Genomic DNA, 19,769 nt, shown 5'->3' with positions numbered 1-19,769 from the left:
CTCCTGCCATCCTATACCGTGCACCGCAGCGTCAGAAATCGTGAGCACACGCCCACATCGATTAGAGTGCACGAAGAAGAAAGAAGTAGATATGAGGAAGGAGGCAACACACACACACACTAAACGGCAGTCGTGCTTCCATCCTCCACCGGCAGCTGACAATCATTCCGCTCCTCAGCTCCTCACACCACCCCCTGCGCTCACTCTAGGACTAATTCACACTGGACTGAGAGAGCCTCATCTTCACATCACTGAACGGTCCGACGCGTACATCGCCATACATAAGCGGGACCAGTGGGCCGCACATTTCCAATGTCCTCCCTGCCTTTTCTGCTTCTTCACTCATACAGCTGGCATCCTTGACGCTCCATCGTCGGCTTAGAAAGCCGTGTCGCTCCACATAGCAGCCCTGGCGCACAGGGGTCGGCCGCGAAGCCTGCCACAGTCAGCGAGAGGGGGAGTAAAGAGCCTTTTTCCACTGTGCCGTCCTGCTCTGGCGTACAACCGGAGCCCTACCCCGCTCTCCTCTCAGTCCGTCGCGCAGGCCCTGACCGCCTCGCAGTGCGAGGAAGCAGCCGGCACGCGATACGGCAGTGCGCCGGCTCGGTCATCGGAGCACGGCTCCTGCCTCATACTCGGCCTACCCTCGCCTCGCCGCTGCTCGCCACCTGCTGCACCCCCTCTCCTCCCTTTGGAGCGGCTCAGCTAGCACACCCCACCAGTGGGCCGCGCGAGGGCCGGGCGGGATACCCGTTGCAGTCGCAGAGGATGCCGTGGCTACCATGAGGGTGGCGCACGCGCGCTCGCGGCGGCAGGCGGCTCCGACGCACCGCCATCCACGAGCTGACCGCCGGCATCAGTGGCGGTACGTCGGCCCGGCCTCCACGCGCCCTGAGCGTCCGTTCCTGCAGCCATCGGGAGCGGCTCCGGGATGGGCAGGGAAAGGGAGCGCCTAACTTCCCTGCGGAGTGGGGCACTGCACGGCCACCGTCACGTGCTGCCGCTCTCCGAGGTGTGTCCTCCGCTATCAAAAAGGAGAAGGAAAGAGGGAAAGGGGTAAGAAGGCCGATGTTGCGCACTTTGTGGTGCATATATGCAACACTGCACGAATGTGCTCCTTCCACTTCGCTGTAGGTCACTGTTGGCGCTCTGACGCCATCACGAAGGAAAGGAAAAGGGAGAAAAAACTCTCATGTTTGATCAGCTTTACTTTTGCCGCTGCTTCTGTGCGTCTCGCGAGTGTGTGTATGTGTGTGTTGGAGGGGGTGGAAGAGGCGAGAGAGGGCCTCGGTCGCCTAAACCGAGTGTGTGGGCCCGTCTCTTCTTTCCATTTCGCCGTGTTTCTGAGGGCTTTTTTTTGCTTCCCCCAACTCTTTTTTTCTGTTCCTGAGGAGTGCGCCGGTGTGCTTATGTGCGTGCTCGGAAGGAAATGCGGGCGAGGCTTTGGGAGGTAGTCCGAGGAAAAGGCCTGCGGGATGAGGGCGGAGCGATAGCCCCGCACTCCAAACTGAGAAGAACCGAGGCGTTGTGCGCACCTGTGAGGCGTTGTTTGACGGCAAATATTCAGCTCAGCAGCGTCGTTGGACGAGGGGAGGAAATGGGGATGTATTGGGGAAGTGATGTGGTGCCGCATTGCCCCCTCGCTTCCGCCTCGCAGCACATGCACACACAGACATGCTGTACGCCGACCTATCCCTTCCCCCGTCCTCCGCATGACCCAGCCCAGCCCCGCGTCTTCTGACCGTTACAGCTTGGGAGCGGCGCGAGCGGTAAGGCAGACGAGTCCGGGCAGTGCACGGCCTTCTAGTAGCTCCAGGAAGGCGCCGCCACCGGTGCTCACGTGGGTGATGTAGTCGTGGTAGTCTTTTATCGCCGCCGCCGTCTCACCCCCGCCGACGATGGAGACAATCTGCTTACTGTCCTTGATGGACTCAGCGACGGCCTTGGTGCCAGTGGCGAAGTGCGGGAACTCAAAGACGCCGAGAGGGCCGTTCCAGATGAGCGTGCGGGCCTCCGCAACGACTCTCCTCGCCTGTTCGATGGACTTTGGGCCGAAGTCCAGCCCCATGTACTCTGCGGGGATGTCGGCGTTGTTCGTTACGAACGGTTCCACGTCCTTGAACTCTTTCGCGCAGCTGTGATCGATGGGCAGGACGAGGCGCACCTTGCGGGCCTTAGCCAAATCCATCAAATCGCGAGCCGTGTTGTGCAGATCCACATCACGACCCTTCTCACGTACCACCCGTTCCACCTTGCTTTTGCCCACAGTGTGCCCTTGCGCCTCCAGGAAGGTGTACGCCATAGCACCGCCGATGATCACGGTGTGTGCAAAGTTGAAGATGGAGGCGAGGATGTTGATCTTGTCCGATACCTTGGAGCCGCCAACGACGGCGACTAACGGTTGTTCTGGATTGCGCATCACCATACTAATGGCCTTGATCTCCTTCTCGATGAGGAAGCCCGTCACCCCAGCCCCCAAGACGCGGGGCACACCCGTCATGCTGGCCGTCATGCGATGCACCGTGCCGAAAGCATCGCAGACATAAATATCACTAAACGACGCGAGCGCTGATGCCAGCTTGTTCCGTTGAGCAGCCTCTTTGCTATCTTCGCCTTTGAAAAAGCGCAGGTTTTCCAGCAACAAGACATCCCCGTTGTCCATCTTTTTTACTTCCCTGCCAGCCTTGAAGGCGTCTGCGCAGAAGGTCACCCCCTTCCCCAGCACCTCTTGCAGGCGAGGCAAAATGCGCTTGAGGGACTGTTTCTCATTCGGCTCCTTGGGGCGTCCTAGATGAGACCCAATCACGACACGGCCTCCGTCGCCGATGATCTTGCGAATGGTCGGCACCGATGCACGGATGCGGCTGTCATCACGGATGGCACCGGTCTCCCGGTCGAAAGGGACGTTGAAGTCCACACGCACGAACACGGTGCGGTTCTTGAAATCCAGGTCCGAGACGGACAGCTTTGGGGTGAGGGCGGCACGAATGTTTATGTGCACCCCGAACTCATACACGCGGGGAAGACGTATAGGCAAGATTGTCCAGGCAACCATTGTTGCGTGCGGGTCTCGGGTGGTTTGAATCACTACAGGTACGTCAGCAGAGTTCGCAAGGTGCGCCATGAGGGTGACGGTGTTGTCCTGCACGTCCAGCGGGTGAGTTGGAACCAGAAAGGTAATGCTTTTGCCTTTTACATCATCGGCCTTCCAGCCAAAGAAAGTCACGGCCGCGGGGTTCATGTCGGTGATGACCATGTCATTGTCGCCGATCACCACGATGTCGCGCAACGACTTGAAAATCATCAAAATCTTCGACTCCTGATACATCGCTGCGAGCGTGCTGGGGAAGGGGGGAGGGAAAGGAGGGGAAGTGATGGGAGGGGGACTGCAAAATGTGCCGCTACCGGCGCGGTTCGGGAAGAGGATCAATCGGGATGAGGTAAAGAACACAAAGACGCTCTGCAGCGCGAGCGTGAAAGATTCGTTTTCGGCTGCTTTAAATGTAAAAAAAAAATGAAACAGAATGGGGAAAGGGGAGCAAAGATGTGCGATGTGCGAGACCAGAGAAGAGTTCGATATTCGTCCCCGGGACGGTGGATGGTCAGAGAGCAGATTGCGGGTGCGTCGAAGAGACAGGCACGCAGGAAAACACAGAGAGCAAGAAGGAAAAGGAAAAGCAGCGTAGGCCGTGTTGGGGGTATGCCGGAGAAGTCGAAGGAAAAGCGCAGAGACACGGGTGTCTGTGTGACTGCGTGCGTTTTGAAAACGTGCGTGTGTGTGTGTGATGTGTATCCTGATGGGCACGGCTGCCAGTCCCTTGACAGCAGCACGAAGGAGAGAGGGGGAAAGCGCGAGCACGAGCAAATAAGCGGTGTTCTCGTTTTTTGTTTGTTTGTTTTCGAAGTGAAAGTATCCTCGAGAGCCGATACTGCGTGCGCAGCGTTGTGCACAAATCAACATCACGATAAGGTACAAAGTGCGCGAAGGTCAAAAGAGCAAAGAGAATTTATCAGGAATGCAAAGAGGGGTGGGAGTCGCCACCAGGGGGGGCATTGGAAGGCACGGTGCACGCGTCGCCTCTGTTCAACTAGACTCAGAAGAGGAGTGAAGGGGACCAGGGGACTTCAGAGTCGCTCAGCAGCCGCACATGCAACATGGCGCACGGCTCGCGCCGCGTGAGCCCGCCCGTGGCAGGTGTGTCGCCAAACCAAGCGGCTCCTGCAGCCTGGGAAACGCCCGCAAACTGTCACGAGGGGAAGCGATATTCACAGGCGACTCGCATGGCCCACAAAAAAAGCTGCCCTACGTGACACCAATTTTTTTGTTTGTATTCGCTTCGGCTGTCATTCTTCTTGCTTTTCTTTTTCTGTGTTGCACACCGACTAAACGGAGATTCGATGAGAGCGGCCATAGTCGCCGTCACGTGCTGGGCTGCCGCTCAGCTGCTCGTCGTCGCGAAAGAAACGGAACTCAGCATGAGAAGGAAAAAGAGAAACAAGAAAAAAAGGGAGGCCGAGAAGGTGGACATGATAGACATCAATGCCGTACAAAAGAAAAGGGGAAAGGGGGGAAGGGGGGGCAACGTTACGAAAAGATAATGGGACCCGCGGTAGGCTCACAATCTCATGGATCCTAAACATGAATATATAAATATAAATATATATATATATATATATTTATATGTGTATATATATGCATTTGTGTGTAGGAGAGGTGTATGTCTCCTCCCTCACTCCCACACGAATGCGCGTTTCTCCTTTTGCATTTCCTTCTCTTGTGCACAGAATAAAAATAAATTGTAAACGGAAGTACAGGAAGAGCTCCGCATATGGAGCGCGCACCGCGAGAGGGGGAGAGAGCGCGCATGACAGGCACACACACACACAAAGAAATCGAGATGCCTTCTTGTTGGCATCGGGAAAAGAGAGGAGAGCCATGGAGAAAGAGGCTCACCAGTAAAGAGTGCCCCTTAGTGAGGCAATAGGGACAAAAGAAAAGGAAGAAGGAAAGAGGAGGTGAGAAGCCGCGGTCGTCTGTGCCTCGTTCTGTCGCTGTAGGCGTACGCATCTGTCTTCCTTGTGAGAACAAGATGAAATTTGCGGAAGCGATCGTATACGAAAAGGGGAGGGGACGGCGGGCGCCTGCCTTTTCAATTGGTTGTCTGCGTAGTGAAGAGGAGGCAGCGAAACCAATGCGAAATCGCTCGAGAGGAGACACACTCACGTCTCGAGGGAAGGGAAAAAAAACCATCGGAAGAGCGAGCGCTCCAAATAAAAAGTGAAAATAGCAAACGAAGCGTAGCTAGCGAAACAGAGCGACTGCTGCCGGCACACAGAGAAGAGAACAAAAATCAAACATAAAAAGGTGAGGAAATGCAGAGCGGAGACAGCGGAGAGAAAAACTGAGAGAGGAGGGGGAGGTGAGCCACAAAATATATCGTCTCCAATGCCTCCATCATATAGCGAGAGAAGTAAGGGGGAAAAAAGGAGTTGGGCATCCGAAGCGTCGACGAGGGTGTCCCCGCGTAGAAAAGGTGAAAGAAAGGATGAAGCGGCAAAGCGGAGAAACGGCAGACGACACACCCACCTCTACGCACTTACATGACGAAGGCATGGCGAAACAGTCGTCAGCCACAAACCAAAAAGGACACAGGCAGGGTAGCGACTAGAGAAGATACGGACCCCCGCCAGAAACGCGAGCACCTTTATGAAGCCCTACTTGGCCACCACTCAGCAGAAAAAAAAATGAGGGTTGTGCAGAGCGAAAGAAAACAATACAGACACGCAGAGACGCAAGCAAATCGCACTCGCCTACCCGTCAAGAAACGAAAAGATCAGGAGGAGGCCAACACCATCTCTACAAGGAAGAGAAAAACAGTAAGGGGAGAGAGAAGGATGTCAAAGGCATGAAAAGCATTCCAACGCACAGCCCCAACCCCGCCCAGCTGGCCAGTCTCTCTTTTTGTCGATTTCCGCGGAAGCGCACACACCGACCCGGCATGCACCCCCCCATCCACCCACTCGCGTCATCCGTACCTCTGGCGCTGGCAAGCCCATCACCGAGCGCTTGGCTTTCCTCAAGGCGTCATCGGGCAGCACTCCACACGAATGCGGTGCTTGGCGTATCCCCCTTCACCGTCGCCCAAGGATTCACGTCGCGGTGGATAATTCACGGAGAGGGAGGGAGAGTAATCGATTGCGGCGCCTCCGCCCCTCGAGATCTGAAGTGAGCAGGATACCATAGCGGGCACAGAGAGGATGAACGGCTCGCGGAGCACGGCGGTGGCATGATAGAAAGTGCCTTCGCTCGCCCTCCCTCCTCGCCCAACCGCTCTTGCATTGCCCGCCGCACAAACGCATACACTCTCCTCCCGTCTTTCCACTCTTTTGCGAGCAACACCACCACTCAAGCGCGATTCGGGAAAAAAGTTGAAAAAAGGAGCTGCAAAAGACTTTGATGTTTTTTTACTATTTTAGATGAGCTGAATACACAATACCGTTGCTCAATACATACACCTCTGTCGACGAAAACCCATCGTGAGAGACTGCGGTCAAAGATCGGGGAGGGCAACACTAAAAAAAGTACGCGAAGGCACGAGAGCACCGGAGCTTAGGGGGAATGATGCAAGAGAAGAAAGACATCTACACTAAAACCACATATATAAATCACATGCAGGCCACACGCGCACTACTCCACACGCTTCCGCTCCTACTTCAGTCGTGATTACTGCACGCTCTTACCTTAAGCTTGAAGAAACACACGCTCGTCCCTTGATGAGCCACTTGACAGCACAGGCAAAACTCACACAACACAACGTGCAGACACCCCGCAGTCCTTTTCCTGCAGCCCAAGGTCTTTTCCAGCAGGGCGGGACGCTGCCATGGCCCAGCGGCAGCCAGGGGCGCTCCGCCTCCACCGATGTCCGCACGCCTGTGACAGCAGAGGGTGCGCCACGCGCATGGGGCATGTGCCCAGCGCCACGAGAGAGAGAAAGAGGGGGGCCGCGGCCGCCGCAGCCACCGCACCTGCTCGTCTGTGCCTCGGACGGTCCTGCTGTCGTCGCTGCGATCCATGCACCCGCACCCCTTGCTTCACATCCCGCGCAGTGGCCGCCGCAAAGGGGACCGCAGCCTCGTGTCGCCAGGCATGCGGCCGTGTGGTCGCGGTGCACCCAGCGCGGCCGCTGGCTGACTCCACGTCCGCCTCCCCTGCACCGTCTGTCCACAGCGCGTAGGGCAGCGCCGCGGTTGCGGAGAGTCGCCGCACGCGCACAGCCCGGGGGACCAAATCGCTTACGGGCACGCGCCGAAGCGCCCTCCCCGACGCACCCCCCCTCACAGAGCACAAATCACTCTAGAGGACTCGTCGAGAAACAGGGCGAGCCAACGTCGTCTGGCGCCGGGACGCCACACGCCATTCCGCTGCGCACAGCGCAGGTGACGGTCCACGATCGCGCTCAGCACCACCGCGACGCAGCAACTACAGAAGAAGCCGTCCGCGCAGCCGCTTCATCGTCGGCGCCTTTCGCAGTGAGCCGGTTCCGGCGGCAGCGCGACCGCACACGTCTCTCAGGCACCGCAGACGCCCTGGCCTCTGACTTTTCACCAAGGGACCCCAGCAGGCGTACCTGGGAGCCGCTCGCAGGCTGCGTGCGGCCACCCCACGAGGGCGGGGCCTATGGCGTACTTGATGATGCCGGGCACGACGGCCGGTGACTTACTGCCAGCAATGGAGAAAGGGCAAAAAGAAAAGCGGGCAGAAAGAACGGCGCGGGCAGCATCGCCGACAGTGCCGCTGTGGAGAGCTGCAGGAGGCCCTCTCACACGAACGTGTATGCCCTTGGCGACGGTTCGGATGCGGGGTGCACGAAAGTCAATTACACGCGCAAAGAGACTCGTGTGCAACCTCATGGAATGCCCCCGCACTCACGGCCCGGGCTCTCTCGGGTGCGCGCACAGACACCCGCAAGCACGTATGGTACGTGCATAGCCCTATCGCTTTGGAGGGAGTCGCTCCTCTGCATCCGACCTCTCCTTCACCTTACTCTCTCGCTGATGAGGGACGCTCCAAAGAGGGTGACCAGGCAAGGTCGTTCAAAGGAACTGCAGTTTGTTGTTTGACCGAGTGGTAACGGAAGGAAAGTGACCTGCCTCGTCCATACACCCGCTTCTTCCGCACATTTTGTGGTCACAGCGAGAGGGATCGAAGGGGCAAAGAACAAGACGCATAGGCACAACAAGCCAAACGCATTGCCCCATGCGCACGCTTAACAAGCACACCCGAAATAGCGACAGAGGGCCTGCTGACGTTCTGAGGCGGGGGGTGAGCGCGCAACTGTTTGCTTCATGAGAGGAGCCCAGCAACTCATGGAAGAAGCTGCAACATCTCGCCTCTTTGAGGCGCCGTCTAGAGAGCAGAGAAAGGATGCAAGCCAAAAAGAGGCACGCAACGCACATGAAGAAAGGGCGAGTTTCATTTAATCGAAACGCTAGCAAGCGCGTGCGCATCTCTGCGCTAGTACAGCAACCACACAGTGTACACATTGGAGCAGAGAGGGGGGAAGGAAGGGAGGGACAAAGGGAGAGAGAAACAGAAGGAGAGGGGTGACAACACACATCAGAGCTCAACGGGCCGATTCTCAAGCCTGAGCGAGAGCTCAAGAGATACACTCACACAAATCTATGAAAACAAAGCTGACGTGATAGCGTGATTACGCTGTGGCGGCCACGATGCAGATGCGGGGCACGCTGGCGTACCATCGACTAGTGTTGTGCGTGCTCCTCTCCCTTTTTTTCGCCTGTCATGGGCCCGCGACCGTCTCACGCAGTACCCCAACGGGGGAGCCGACGTGAACGCGGAATGGGCAGAGAGCACGGGAGAGGAGCTACGAAAAAGAGCGCGGAAAAGCAGAATGGAGACACGTTCAGTAAGCGTGCGCACACATATGCACCGAACGGTCACAGAAAGAGACGAGACGAAGCGGCAACGCAACAGCGGGCACAACGAGCGAATCGATTCCAAAGAACTGTGGCGAATCAGCCATTAAACACAAGGACACGCGGGCACACCCTCAGACCTCCACGCACGGCCTCGTTATACACCACTTCGAAATAATAATGCACACAAGCACACAGGAGAAGAGAAAAAAACATCGAACATGACCCCTCAGAGACACACACGTAGACGAGCATACGACAAAAATGACGGAAGTTCTCGGCGTGCTACGAGAAGAGACGCACTGAAGCAAGGCAGCAATGGTTCTCACGCACCTGCGCACACACGCACAGCCTACTGAAAAGCAGAAGAGGAAATGATGGCGTACAGAATGCCCAAAGCCACGCAGAGACACACCCGAGAAGGCAGCCAATACGGGAAGTTAGAGAAGGGAAAAAAGATGCTGAAATAAGGGAAGACACGGAGAATAAGCCAATAAGAGACACAGAGACAGACACAAGTGCAGATACGCAAATAGGGAAAAGATTAAGTCAACGAGGAGAGGAGGAAAGGCGGCGGGAGGGACGGAAAGAAAAAAACGATTTGTTCGTTCTGGAAGAGGGGGAAGGTGAAGCGAGAGGGAGGAGGATTAGTACAGATGCTGTGTGAGATATAAGATCACTACTCACACGCGTTATTTTTTTTCTTTCGCTGAGCCCCGTGCGCTTCTCGGCGCGATGCTCTCGAGTGTAATTGAGAGAGCAGATGCAACGAAGGGGTAAGGGGGAGGGAGGGGAGGTAAGACTACAAGAGAGGGAGAGCAGGAGAAGGAGAAACGAAACCGTCGTACAACAACGAGGGCGCAAATGTCGCTGCCGCAGATTCAGAAAAGAGAGAGCGCGAAGACGCACATCGCACGCCACCTCCTTCGCCCTTTGCACATACGCACCCTCTCCATCACCCTCCACAGAAGCCCACATGCCAAACAGCATTTCATCCCGAAAGTGGAGAGACGGCGCGTGCTCGAGGGTGAAAGTACCCACCGACACAAACACACAAGCGCACACACATCAACGCGCAAGGGCAAGATCCCCTACTGTTCACTGATTTTCCATTTGCTTCTGTGTGGGTCATCTTTAGGCAGGAGGTGAAGGGGTCCGCAACAAGTTGATGCAAGATGCCCGAGGGCGAGTGTGGGTGAAGGGGGGAGGTGGCGCGCGTGGCTGGTGCCCACTCCAGAGCCTTCTGCACCCCCGGCACACACACGCGCAGAGAACAAGTATGATAGAAGTGCAAAGCAGAGAGAGATACATGCACACGCAGCTCGATGTGAGCCGGCCATCAAGCACAAGAAAGGGTAAAAAAAACGGAGTTCGACGCAAGAACGAAAAGAAGAGCGGCTGAGGAGAAGGGGAACGAAAGGCAAGACAACTCCGAGCGGAGAAGAGGAGGGGCGAACCGCAGAGGCGGAAACTCCGCCTGCAAAGGTGGAGAAGACAGAGGGCATACATGAAGCGCCATAGGGCGCTGGCAAGAAACGGCCACGCAAAGAACGGAGAGGGGAAGGAGATTATACACCGACAAGAGGGAGAAACAATGCATAGCAACGGGCACACGCGCCAAGGAAACGAAAGAGGCAACAACAAAAAAGGTGAGGCCACCAATGCAATCGGGGAAAGAAGCACGCGCAGAGAGGGAGAGACAGACAGACAAAGAAAAGTGTCAGCACTCCAACCCCAACGGAAATCCGGACCAAACACAGACGCAGGAAAAAAATTTCAGCGCTCACCACCGTCACCACACAGTGGCGTACGCACTTCTCGAGAGACATCAGACAGATCGCCGAAGTCTTCTGTTCCCTCAGAGACCATTACAAACAACGTAGCGAAAAAAAAAGAAAAACAGCGAGATGCAGAGGAGCGCCCGTCAGAAGAAAGGGGGGGTGCGGCAGCAGCAAAAAAAAAGAGATGAGAAGGTGGCGAGAGCGCGGGAGAGAGAGACCGAAAATGGCCTGATGAGCAACTAGAATGCACAAGAGCACGAGAGAGGAGGGGTCGAAAGACAGGAGCACAAAACAGGAAGGCAGCGCCACACGTAAAGAGAGCGCGGCGCTCATGGCCGCACTTCGCAGAGCAACTAAACGGGAGAACAAAAAAGAGGGAGAAGGCAACGAAGGCGGGAGAATGCTGAGACGACGCGATCACCGCATGCGGGTGCGCACAAATACGCTCAGCACAGCCTATACCCACAGAGACGCCGACGCTTATGTAACCTGTATATATATATATATGAGGAGCCTTCAGATGCATCTATAAGCACCGGGAGGACAGCGTTACACATGTCACGTGACGCCCAAGAGAGAGGGAGAGCAGAAAAAAAAACACCTAAACGGAGGGGCGGGAGAGGGAGGGCAACGAAGAAGGTAAAGGAGCGAAAAGTCTACGTTTAAAATGAGGACGAGGGGCAGAAGGGTGAATGCATGCGCGGGAATATCTGACAAGACGTGCGCATCGATGTAAGAACAAACAAACGCATGCGCTGAAACAGCAGTTGAGGAGGAGTGAGTGAGAGCATAAGAAACGCGCCGATACCCATAAACACAGGAAAAAAAGAGGGGACTCACCAGAACAGAACATCCACACACCAACGGCTTCAGTGCCATCGAGAATCGAAAGAAAAAAACGGAGGGGAGGTCACCGAAGAAAAAAAGAGGCGATCATTGGAGACATACGCGTACGCGAAGAGAGCAGAAGCAGCAGCAACATCACACCAAAGGGAAATGCATAGCGACCTGTCAATCAATCGGATTGGAGGAGGTGGTCTAATTCATCGAGCAGCAGCAGCAGGAGGGAGGGAGGAAGGGAGGGGGGTGGGGCCATACTCATGGGTGGCACCAGGCACAATGAAGCTACGGAATCATTCGATCACCGAAACATCTCCGCTGTGCCGCACTTTCTCTTCAGTGCGTGCGCTTCGCTCTCAACTGCGTGTGTCATCCAAAACGCCCCCGCTGCTGAACATGAGGATTGCTTCCGACTTTACTTGCTTTGGCAAAGGAAAGAGTCCTTCTGCAGAGTCACCGGCTATAGGCCCGGGCCCGCCGTGGCCGCGAACGTGGCTGCCTGCAGTAGGGTGAAAGCCCCATCCGCCCTCACAAGGATCAGACGAGGAGCCTCGCCATCGCTAAGCGCCGCGGTCTGGGGAAGTGCCTGCCCCGGTGTCGTGTGCGACACCGTTCCCTTTGCCAGCTGAAAGTTTGGCAGGCGTGGCTGCGGCGGGCACGAGGAAAGCAGCGTGTAGGTGGGGCGAGTAGCATTCGGCTGCTCCGAGATGAGGACCGGGGAGGGCGCGGGAGCGGTCGCTGTGGGAGCGGGGAGAGCGTAGGGGAGGGTATAGCCGAACGAAAGCTGTGCAGGCGTAACGATGCCTTCGTGAGGGGATGTAGATGAAGCAGACGGGAGAGTGGTCAGCACATACACAGTTTGCTGTTGCTCCTGCTTCTGGGGCTGAATTTGCGGATGCACCCGTTGCGGCTGTGCCTCCTGCTCAGTCTGCTGCTGCTGCTGCTGCTGAACCTGAGCCTGAGCCTGATGCTGTGCTTCCTGCTGTGCACGGCGCTGCTGGGCCTGCTGCTGTTGTGAGCGAGGAGCTGGCGGTATAACGCGAGTTTGAGCAGAGGACGCAGTCCGAGCTTCATACTGTGGCGGCGATGCCGCCGCCCCCGCAGGGGCGGGGGCGCCCTGCCCAACGTGGGGCTTGCCAGCTATGGAGGTGTTGTGCTCCGCGGCGGTTGCGAGGGCCTCACGACTGCGTCGCTGGAAGGCCTCTACGTGCTGGCTCGGTGTCGCCGCACGGCTTCTACCGTGAGCTGGGGCGGGGGCCACGGCAACTGAGATGGTCGTAGTTGGGATAGAGGGGGTAATACTCTTGGTCGCGGCGGCAGTCGAGGTGGAGAGGGCGGTATATCGAGGGGGCGCCGCGGCGGCGAGTGCAGGTGTGGGGGCCGACGCGTGATCATCCGGGCGACATGCGAATATTACTTTGCTTGGCTGCAGGGCGCCGCTGGACGGCGTCGCAGAGGGGTGGCCCGTGGCGGAGCGCTGCCTATTTACCAAAGAGGCGAGGGCAACTATCGTCGTAGCGCCAGAGTCGCTTGGAGACTGCATGAAGGACACGGTGCGCGGGGCAGCAGCGGGATGCGAGGGTGCCGGGGATGTGTGGCGCGCCTCTGCCGCGGCAACGCTCTCCGAGCGATTGGGGAATACAGCGGAGACAGCGTTCGCAGCGCTGCGTGGCTGCGGAGGTTGCTGATACTGAGTTATGTGCCCCTGTTGTGGCTGTGACTGGTGCGGCGACTTCTGGAGCTGCTGCGCCAGCAGGTGGGGGCTTGGCGGCTGAGCCCGAGGCTGCGAGCCACGCTGAGAATGTGGCATTGGCGGGGCCGTGCACGGCACAGCAGTGGGCCCGCAGTGGTCCAAGCCGGCGCTCGCGCGAGTACTCCGCGAGGTCGCCCCCTGGTGCGATTGAACGAAAGTAATAGATGAGGTAGCCGAGTTGGTAGAGGAGGTCGCTGCGCTGTCTGTGACCGCCCACTCCTTCGCGTCAGCGCTGAGAGACGTCCCCGTTGTCATGCAGCAAGAGGAAGGCGACGCGAGGGTCGACAAGCCGTCCGTGCTGCTCGATGCGGCCGGGTCATCCCACCGGCACCCTAAGCTGCGCGTCGACGAAGAGGCGGTCGCCTTGTAGTTCGCGACCTTGCCACTAATGAAGTACCCGCCCGACACATCGACACCTCTCGGTGCCACCTGCACCAGCTCATGCGAGAATGGACACCGCGCTCCCTTGCAGCAGCCACCCATGGCAAAGAAAGTACAGATGGGACGCTGGGCTGCTTCTTCAGGTCTTTGCTGCGCACCTGACGGCGCGTCAGCGTTCGCGCTGCTCATCATGCGTGCCCTATTGAAGGTTGTGAAGTACAGTAGGGACGATTTTGAAGTCCCCCGTATGCTTCGCTCACACGCGTTGCCGACTGCTGTGCGAGCTGCCCGAAAGCATGGAAAGAACTATGAATGACGCCAAATTGGGTTGCGTAGCGAAAATGTTGAATAGGGAATGTGCCTTGAAGAATGCCGCCGGGGGAGACGAAGTTAAAGACAAAGGGCAGCGAAAAAAAAAACTGAATACTCTATCTGCGGAGAAGGGGTGAAGAAAGAGAAAGCGCCGGCGCAAGAGAAAGAGAGATGCTGAGCTCCCGCGTCCTCTTCGTCGATGTCGACTGGGTGGGGTGCCTCGCCGTCACCCTCCCCCTCTCCTTGCTGTACCCGTGCAAGCAGGCAAAGGGCACACACGAGACACACTCCGCCGAATGAGATGACGGCAGCCGCGTCGCTCACTGCACGGAAACGGAGAGCGCAACGGGCTGCACGTTCTCACAGAGAAGGTCACCGCGAGTAATAAAAAGAAACGGAGGAAGTACCCACTTCGATCTCGCACACACACGCGCATCCACACACGCAGAGACAAACACGCACACGCACGAAGAGAAGGAAGAGGGCGTACGTTGGACAACGGCGACGCGAGTGTGCGCGTGGGCGCTGGCGCGTGGATTGCTGCAAATGAGGCGCCCCTTGTCCGGTAGGAAAAGAGAAAGAACGCTACCAATCTAAAAGAGCGTGAGTAAAAGAGAGAGAGAAGTTGTGATGCGTGCCGGCTGGGTGAGTTGGGCAGCTGGGAAAATAGAAGAGTGTCCGAGGGTTGGGAAGCTTCTTTTTTCTTGAGGGAGCGGCGCCTGCCCTGGTCCCTCTCCTATCCTTTTTCCTCTGCCCTTCTCTGCAGTGGTCCTGCGCGTGTTGATCAGTGTGCGTCGGTGGATGCCCTTTCGATCTGAGAGGGAGGAGTGTGCGCTTGTCGCCTCCTCGCAGGTGCGCGCCTACTCCGTAGAGAGAAGAGAGGGGCAGATGGAGAAGAGATGTGAGTGCGCGCGTGGAAATGTATAAACAGAGAAAAAGGTGAAAAAGGGATGGGCAGCGACAACAGCGGAAAACGAGACGCAACAGAAAGCTGTGGGGGGTGGAGGGGGGTGCCGCTCTGAATCACTTTATTTTTGTTTTTGTGGATGTCAGAGAGATGAAGGCAGCAGACGTGCACCGAGATGGAGACGCACACTGAACACGTCGAGCGGAGAAAGAACTTCGCAAGAACTAGAGGTCACAGGCGAAGAAAAATAAAAAGAGGAGCAGACACGCACGCGACATACACTGGCAGGAAGCACTATTCCGCTGGCACGCAACCCAGTTGATTGCAGGAGCGGAGCGGAAACCCAATTTCAGCACACAAGGAGAAAGCACACAAATAGGCCGCTGAGGTCCGTACACACGCAGCAAAAACACGAGAGGAAAAAGAGTGAGAGGGAGAACAGAGAGTGAGAGAGTCCGCCAAGCGAACGGGCCCGGACACCGCCAATGAAGAGCTGACGAATCCAAGAGACCCGAGACGACAAAGAGCCAAAAAAAAACAAAAGAGATGAAAGCTGTGAGGTGGTGAAGGGAGGAGGATAGGGGGGATGCTGAAGTAGTCGGAAGGACACACACAGGAACACAGGCACAAGCACGCCGGCGCCAAACGAGCTCAGTACAAACGGTTGCAGGTATGAGAAGCGAGTCGTCACAGAAAAAAAAACGACGAGAGGACCGTCGAACGCTGACCCGGCCGAGCGCCACACACTAAGAGACAGACACGCAAGAGCGCCTCGCGCAAGGCTCGCACAGGCACAAAGTACGCTACACAGAAGCGGGATGAGAGTGGCAAACAAAGAGGTACTCTTCTCTCGTTATTGGTATACAGCCCTCGCGCTGAAGAGAGGGAGGGGGAAATAGAACAAGGCGCTATCCTCTTCCGCCCGTGTGAGATGATCGGCGATGCGCCTCTGATGCTTGCCGCACTAGTCAATGAAAAAAGTACCTGCCTCAGCGGCGACTGGCGGTCACCGTACAGTTACTTCACAGGCGCACGGGCCTACTACTCGATATCTTCGCCCTTCTCGTAGTGGATGGAGTGTGCCGTCGCGCAAAGAATGCGACTGGAGAGGAGAGCGGGCGACGCGCACAGCAACAATGATGGAGAAGAGTATGCAGAGGAAAAATGAAAGGAAGTCGGAAGGGCAGCACCTCCGAGGAGCGAAGAGGGAAAGAAGAGCGGGACTGAGAGAGAGTGGGGGGCCGAGGGCGGCAGGAGCGGAGGGGGAAAAGGTACAGAGGTGGAAGAAAGGAGCAAACGGCTGTGTTTTGCAGAGATATGCGCACGCACGGCCAAAGTTGAGATCTGCAGCGTACACAGCCGAGCACCTTGTGTCAGGCGTGGGGTACGGTATGTAGGCAGAAGAAGATGGGAAGATGAGAAGTGGACCAGTGGGAAGCGCGCTCGTGCGCAGAGACACGCGGCTAGAGAGCGAGCCATTTTGGTGCGGTGCAGTCAGGCGCACAGAGGCGCAACAGCGTCCTTACCACGATGCCCGCTCCGAGTTTCGAGTTGAGCGAACGACCTATGCTGGGCGGTAGGTTGTTTGCACGCAGACGCAGACTTTTCAGCACGCGCATAGGCAAAGAAAGGGCAGCGACGGGACGCGTGCGAGCGGATGTGCCGCGTGGGTTACTGTATCCATAAAAGAGAAGTCGCCACTCTTCCTTGCGCGCCGCCTTCAGGTGCCGAATAGTTCGGCCTCGACTTTTCCTTGCGGTGGGGTTATTTTCGATGATGTTTGGTTTTGTTTATTATCTTCCGCCACTACGCTGGGCTCCCCTCCCATGAACCACAGAGCCATACGCTCGCCTCATTATATATATGTATACCCCATGTGCTCGTTGAGCTACACGTTTGGAGAAGCACCGTCCACGAGAGGAGAAGAGCCACACAACACTTTCCAATAATGAACAAGGAAGAGAATCACAGAGAGAGAGGGCAGCTCGTCCGAGGCAAGCGTGCGAGAACAGAGAGGCAGAAGAGGAGAGGCACAGAGGGGAGAGGGGATAGAGGAGAGGGGGGCACGAGAGAGCAGCAGTCGACGTGGAAAGTGGCGGTCATGTACACATGCAGAGGCGCGCATACATATGCTCTGACGCGCAGAGACTTCGAAGAAATGCAGCGTCTGAGGTGTGGTGGAGGGCTCCAATAATGACGAAGGTCAGCGCGCGCATCCCCCTACCGCCTCCGAATCCAAACAAGACAACGTCCTTTAAAGTGAAAAAAGGGCGATTCGAAGACTCCGATGCTGCGCTCAACAGCAACAGCGGCGTGCAGAGCGCTCTGAAATGCACAGACACACACACAGGAAAAGGGGGAAAAGCATCGATATCGCATCACTCGAGAGTAGCGGGGTCAATCGAGACGTGGAAAATGGGGTGTGGGTCGGATGGCAGTGGCGACGCCCCCCCCCGACTGAAGCGTGCAAACAAATGTAAAAATGGTCGAGACCAAAGAGCACGACGGCAGGACGCGTAAAAGAGGCTATGGAGGAGGAGGAGGGCAGAGCGTCATCAGAGGGGCGTGGGCGCGAGGCGCGCCTCCAACAATACCACCAAAAAAGCCACCAGCTACACAACATGAGATGAAGGCGGCGGACAATCAGTAAAAGGGGTGGTGGTGTAATGTACATCACGAGCCATCAAAATGGAGAAGAGGCGCACCAGAAAGGAGACAGCAGAGAGCGGAAAAGATGCGAGGATTCCACAGGCCAGCAAAAAGAGAGGAGCGCTCGTGCACAGAGAAGCACACACACACACACACACACGAGAGAGAGCGCCTGAGAAAAGGCGTACTGTTTTTTTTACATCGCCAAAAAGGAAACACAAGGGGGAAGAGAAGAGCGCAGAGAGACAGCAAAAAAAAACTGAGAAAAAGATGCGACTGCGCACGGAAAAGAGGCACGGACACAGGTACGCAGCGCTCACGTAGCTGCACAGACATCAATCCACGTGCAGTGCATGCGGCGAGATTGCCTCCGGAAATTTCAGTCTCCCTCTTACCGAGGCACTGGCGCCACCATCTCGGCATTAGAAAGAAAAAGTGAGAGGCAGGGCGGAAGAAAACCAAAAAGCTGTGCGAGAGAGCAGCAACATCATACATCACGACTCAAAGACGGGCCCGCTGTAGCATGAGGACGCAGAACTCGTTAAAGAAGATCTTGTCCGACATTCTCGAGTACCGGCAGAAGCGCCTGTCGACTTCCGTCGGCGACGGGTCGAGCCCATAGTTCTCCATGCTCATGTAGATCTTCTTGAACGCCTCCCGATCCAGGTATCCCTTGTGCTCCACGTCGTAGCGGTCGAACTGGCGCTTCAGCTCGTCATCGAGCATGGCGCCGTCGGCACTGCGACCGTACAGATCGCGGACGCAATAGGGCCCCGTCACTGTCTTTCTCTGCGCTGCACAAGCGCCCGGCGTTGTCGTCGCATTGGCCGTCAGCTTCGCCCGGGCCTGATTGCGAGAGACAGCGGCCTGCTCGCCAGCATCTGCTGCGAGCGACGACGGCCTTTTTGTCAATGAGCTGGAGGGTACGGCTGCTGGCCGCGATGACGCGCACCGTGTTGGCTCTGCCGATTCGGCCGCAGAGACAGTGATCGCGGCGCGTAGGCCGCAACTGCAGCCATTCGGTGAGCGCGCCACCGCCACACCCTCGCCCTCCTGTTCATCGTCTTCGAAAAGGACGTTGGCGCTCCACATCAAACGCCCATCTTCGCGACGCACAACGAATTGCTGCAGTGCAAACTGGAACATCTCCTCTCCGTGAGTGGGGTCATCGGCGTAGGCTTCAGCGATGCTGGCGTGCAGCTCGTCCTCCGTTATGGCGCCGCCTGCCCCCTTGCTCGCGTAGAGATGGCGTATCGCCTCACCAATGAGGATGAGGTCTGCGTCGGTGGCGGTGCTGAGGCGGGCGTTCTCCGGAAGCAGACAGCCGTCACGCCCGGCAGTGGAGTCCCACTTCTCCACCGCCTCAGGAGGAAACACGCCGGATCCCTCGACGAAGCTGCGGATGAAATCCTCCAGGGACAGCTGGCCGCGGTTGTTCGTCTCTGCCCCCACGACGATTGCCGTCATGACGGAGGTCAGCATTTCCTCGTCCCAGCCTGGAAAGGCGTCGTGAAAGAGAGCCTTCAGCACGTTCACTAACTCAGAGCGCACCACAAACCCGTCGCCGTCGCTGTCCAGGTCGTTGAATACCATTACAAGCCTCTCAAGTTCCCCCGAGTCGTGCATCTCCTGAAGCTTCTCGCAGGCGACTCGCACCCGCTCGTGGGCGATCGACACAGGAATCTGCATCAGCTGTACGTTCCGCAAAAAGCTGCGGACAAAATCTGAGACGGAGAGCTGACCGCATTTGCCTCGATCGGCGGTCATCATGATGAGATTGCACAAGTCGCGTATTTGGCTCTGGTCCTCGGTGGCGCCGCCGAGGGTATCCATGAGGGCGTGGTAGAGATCTTCGACGTCTACGAAGCCGTCGTCGTTACGATCCAAAACGGCGAACGCCTCCCGCAACACCGTTTCCTCCTCCTCGGTGAGCTGGCGGGCACCAGCCTGGCTGCCCTGTGCGGATTCTAGAAAGGTGGCTGGCAGAACGCCTTGGTCCTCCTGATAGCTACGAATGAACTCGGACAAAGAGAGAACGCCGTTTCGATCCGTGTCGGCGCTAGCCATCACCACCGAGACGATCTCCTTGAAGTTTTCCTCAGTCAGGTCCGGAAACCTGGTGAGCAGGTGCCCCCTCAACGCTACCTCGAGCTCCTCCGGATCGATGACGCCGTCACGCTTTGTGTCGATGCGGCTGAAGTGGCTCTGC

At 57.1% G+C, this 19,769-nt stretch overlaps 3 protein-coding genes across 3 annotated transcripts in view; all 3 read right to left on the bottom strand.

Moving 5' to 3' along the window:
- Positions 1–1,744: 1,744 nt before the first annotated feature.
- On the bottom strand, positions 1,745–3,328 carry LSCM1_03964 (uncharacterized protein; the record flags this gene model as incomplete). Its single annotated transcript, XM_067321492.1, has 1 exon — positions 1,745–3,328. One exon carries the CDS (start codon positions 3,326–3,328, stop codon positions 1,745–1,747), a length of 1,584 nt encoding a protein of 527 aa, XP_067176860.1.
- Positions 3,329–12,018: 8,690 nt separating this feature from the next.
- On the bottom strand, positions 12,019–13,881 carry LSCM1_03963 (uncharacterized protein; the record flags this gene model as incomplete). The annotated part of the gene is made up of 1 exon (XM_067321491.1): positions 12,019–13,881. One exon carries the CDS (start codon positions 13,879–13,881, stop codon positions 12,019–12,021), a length of 1,863 nt encoding a protein of 620 aa, XP_067176859.1.
- Positions 13,882–18,061: 4,180 nt separating this feature from the next.
- The window catches only part of LSCM1_03962 (uncharacterized protein), a gene marked incomplete at both ends in the record, with an annotated part of 2,094 nt that continues 386 nt past the window's right edge, over positions 18,062–19,769 (bottom strand). Inside the window, one exon of the mRNA XM_067321490.1 lies at positions 18,062–19,769. This exon is cut by the window's right edge and continues 386 nt beyond it. Within this exon, the coding sequence (XP_067176858.1) occupies positions 18,062–19,769 (1,708 nt within the window).

Source organism: Leishmania martiniquensis, chromosome 30, assembly GCF_017916325.1.
Source record: "Leishmania martiniquensis isolate LSCM1 chromosome 30, whole genome shotgun sequence".
Lineage (NCBI taxonomy): Eukaryota > Euglenozoa > Kinetoplastea > Trypanosomatida > Trypanosomatidae > Leishmania > Leishmania martiniquensis.
The sequence above is the reverse complement of the archived record's forward strand: the minus strand, read 5'-3'. Positions and strand labels throughout refer to the sequence as shown.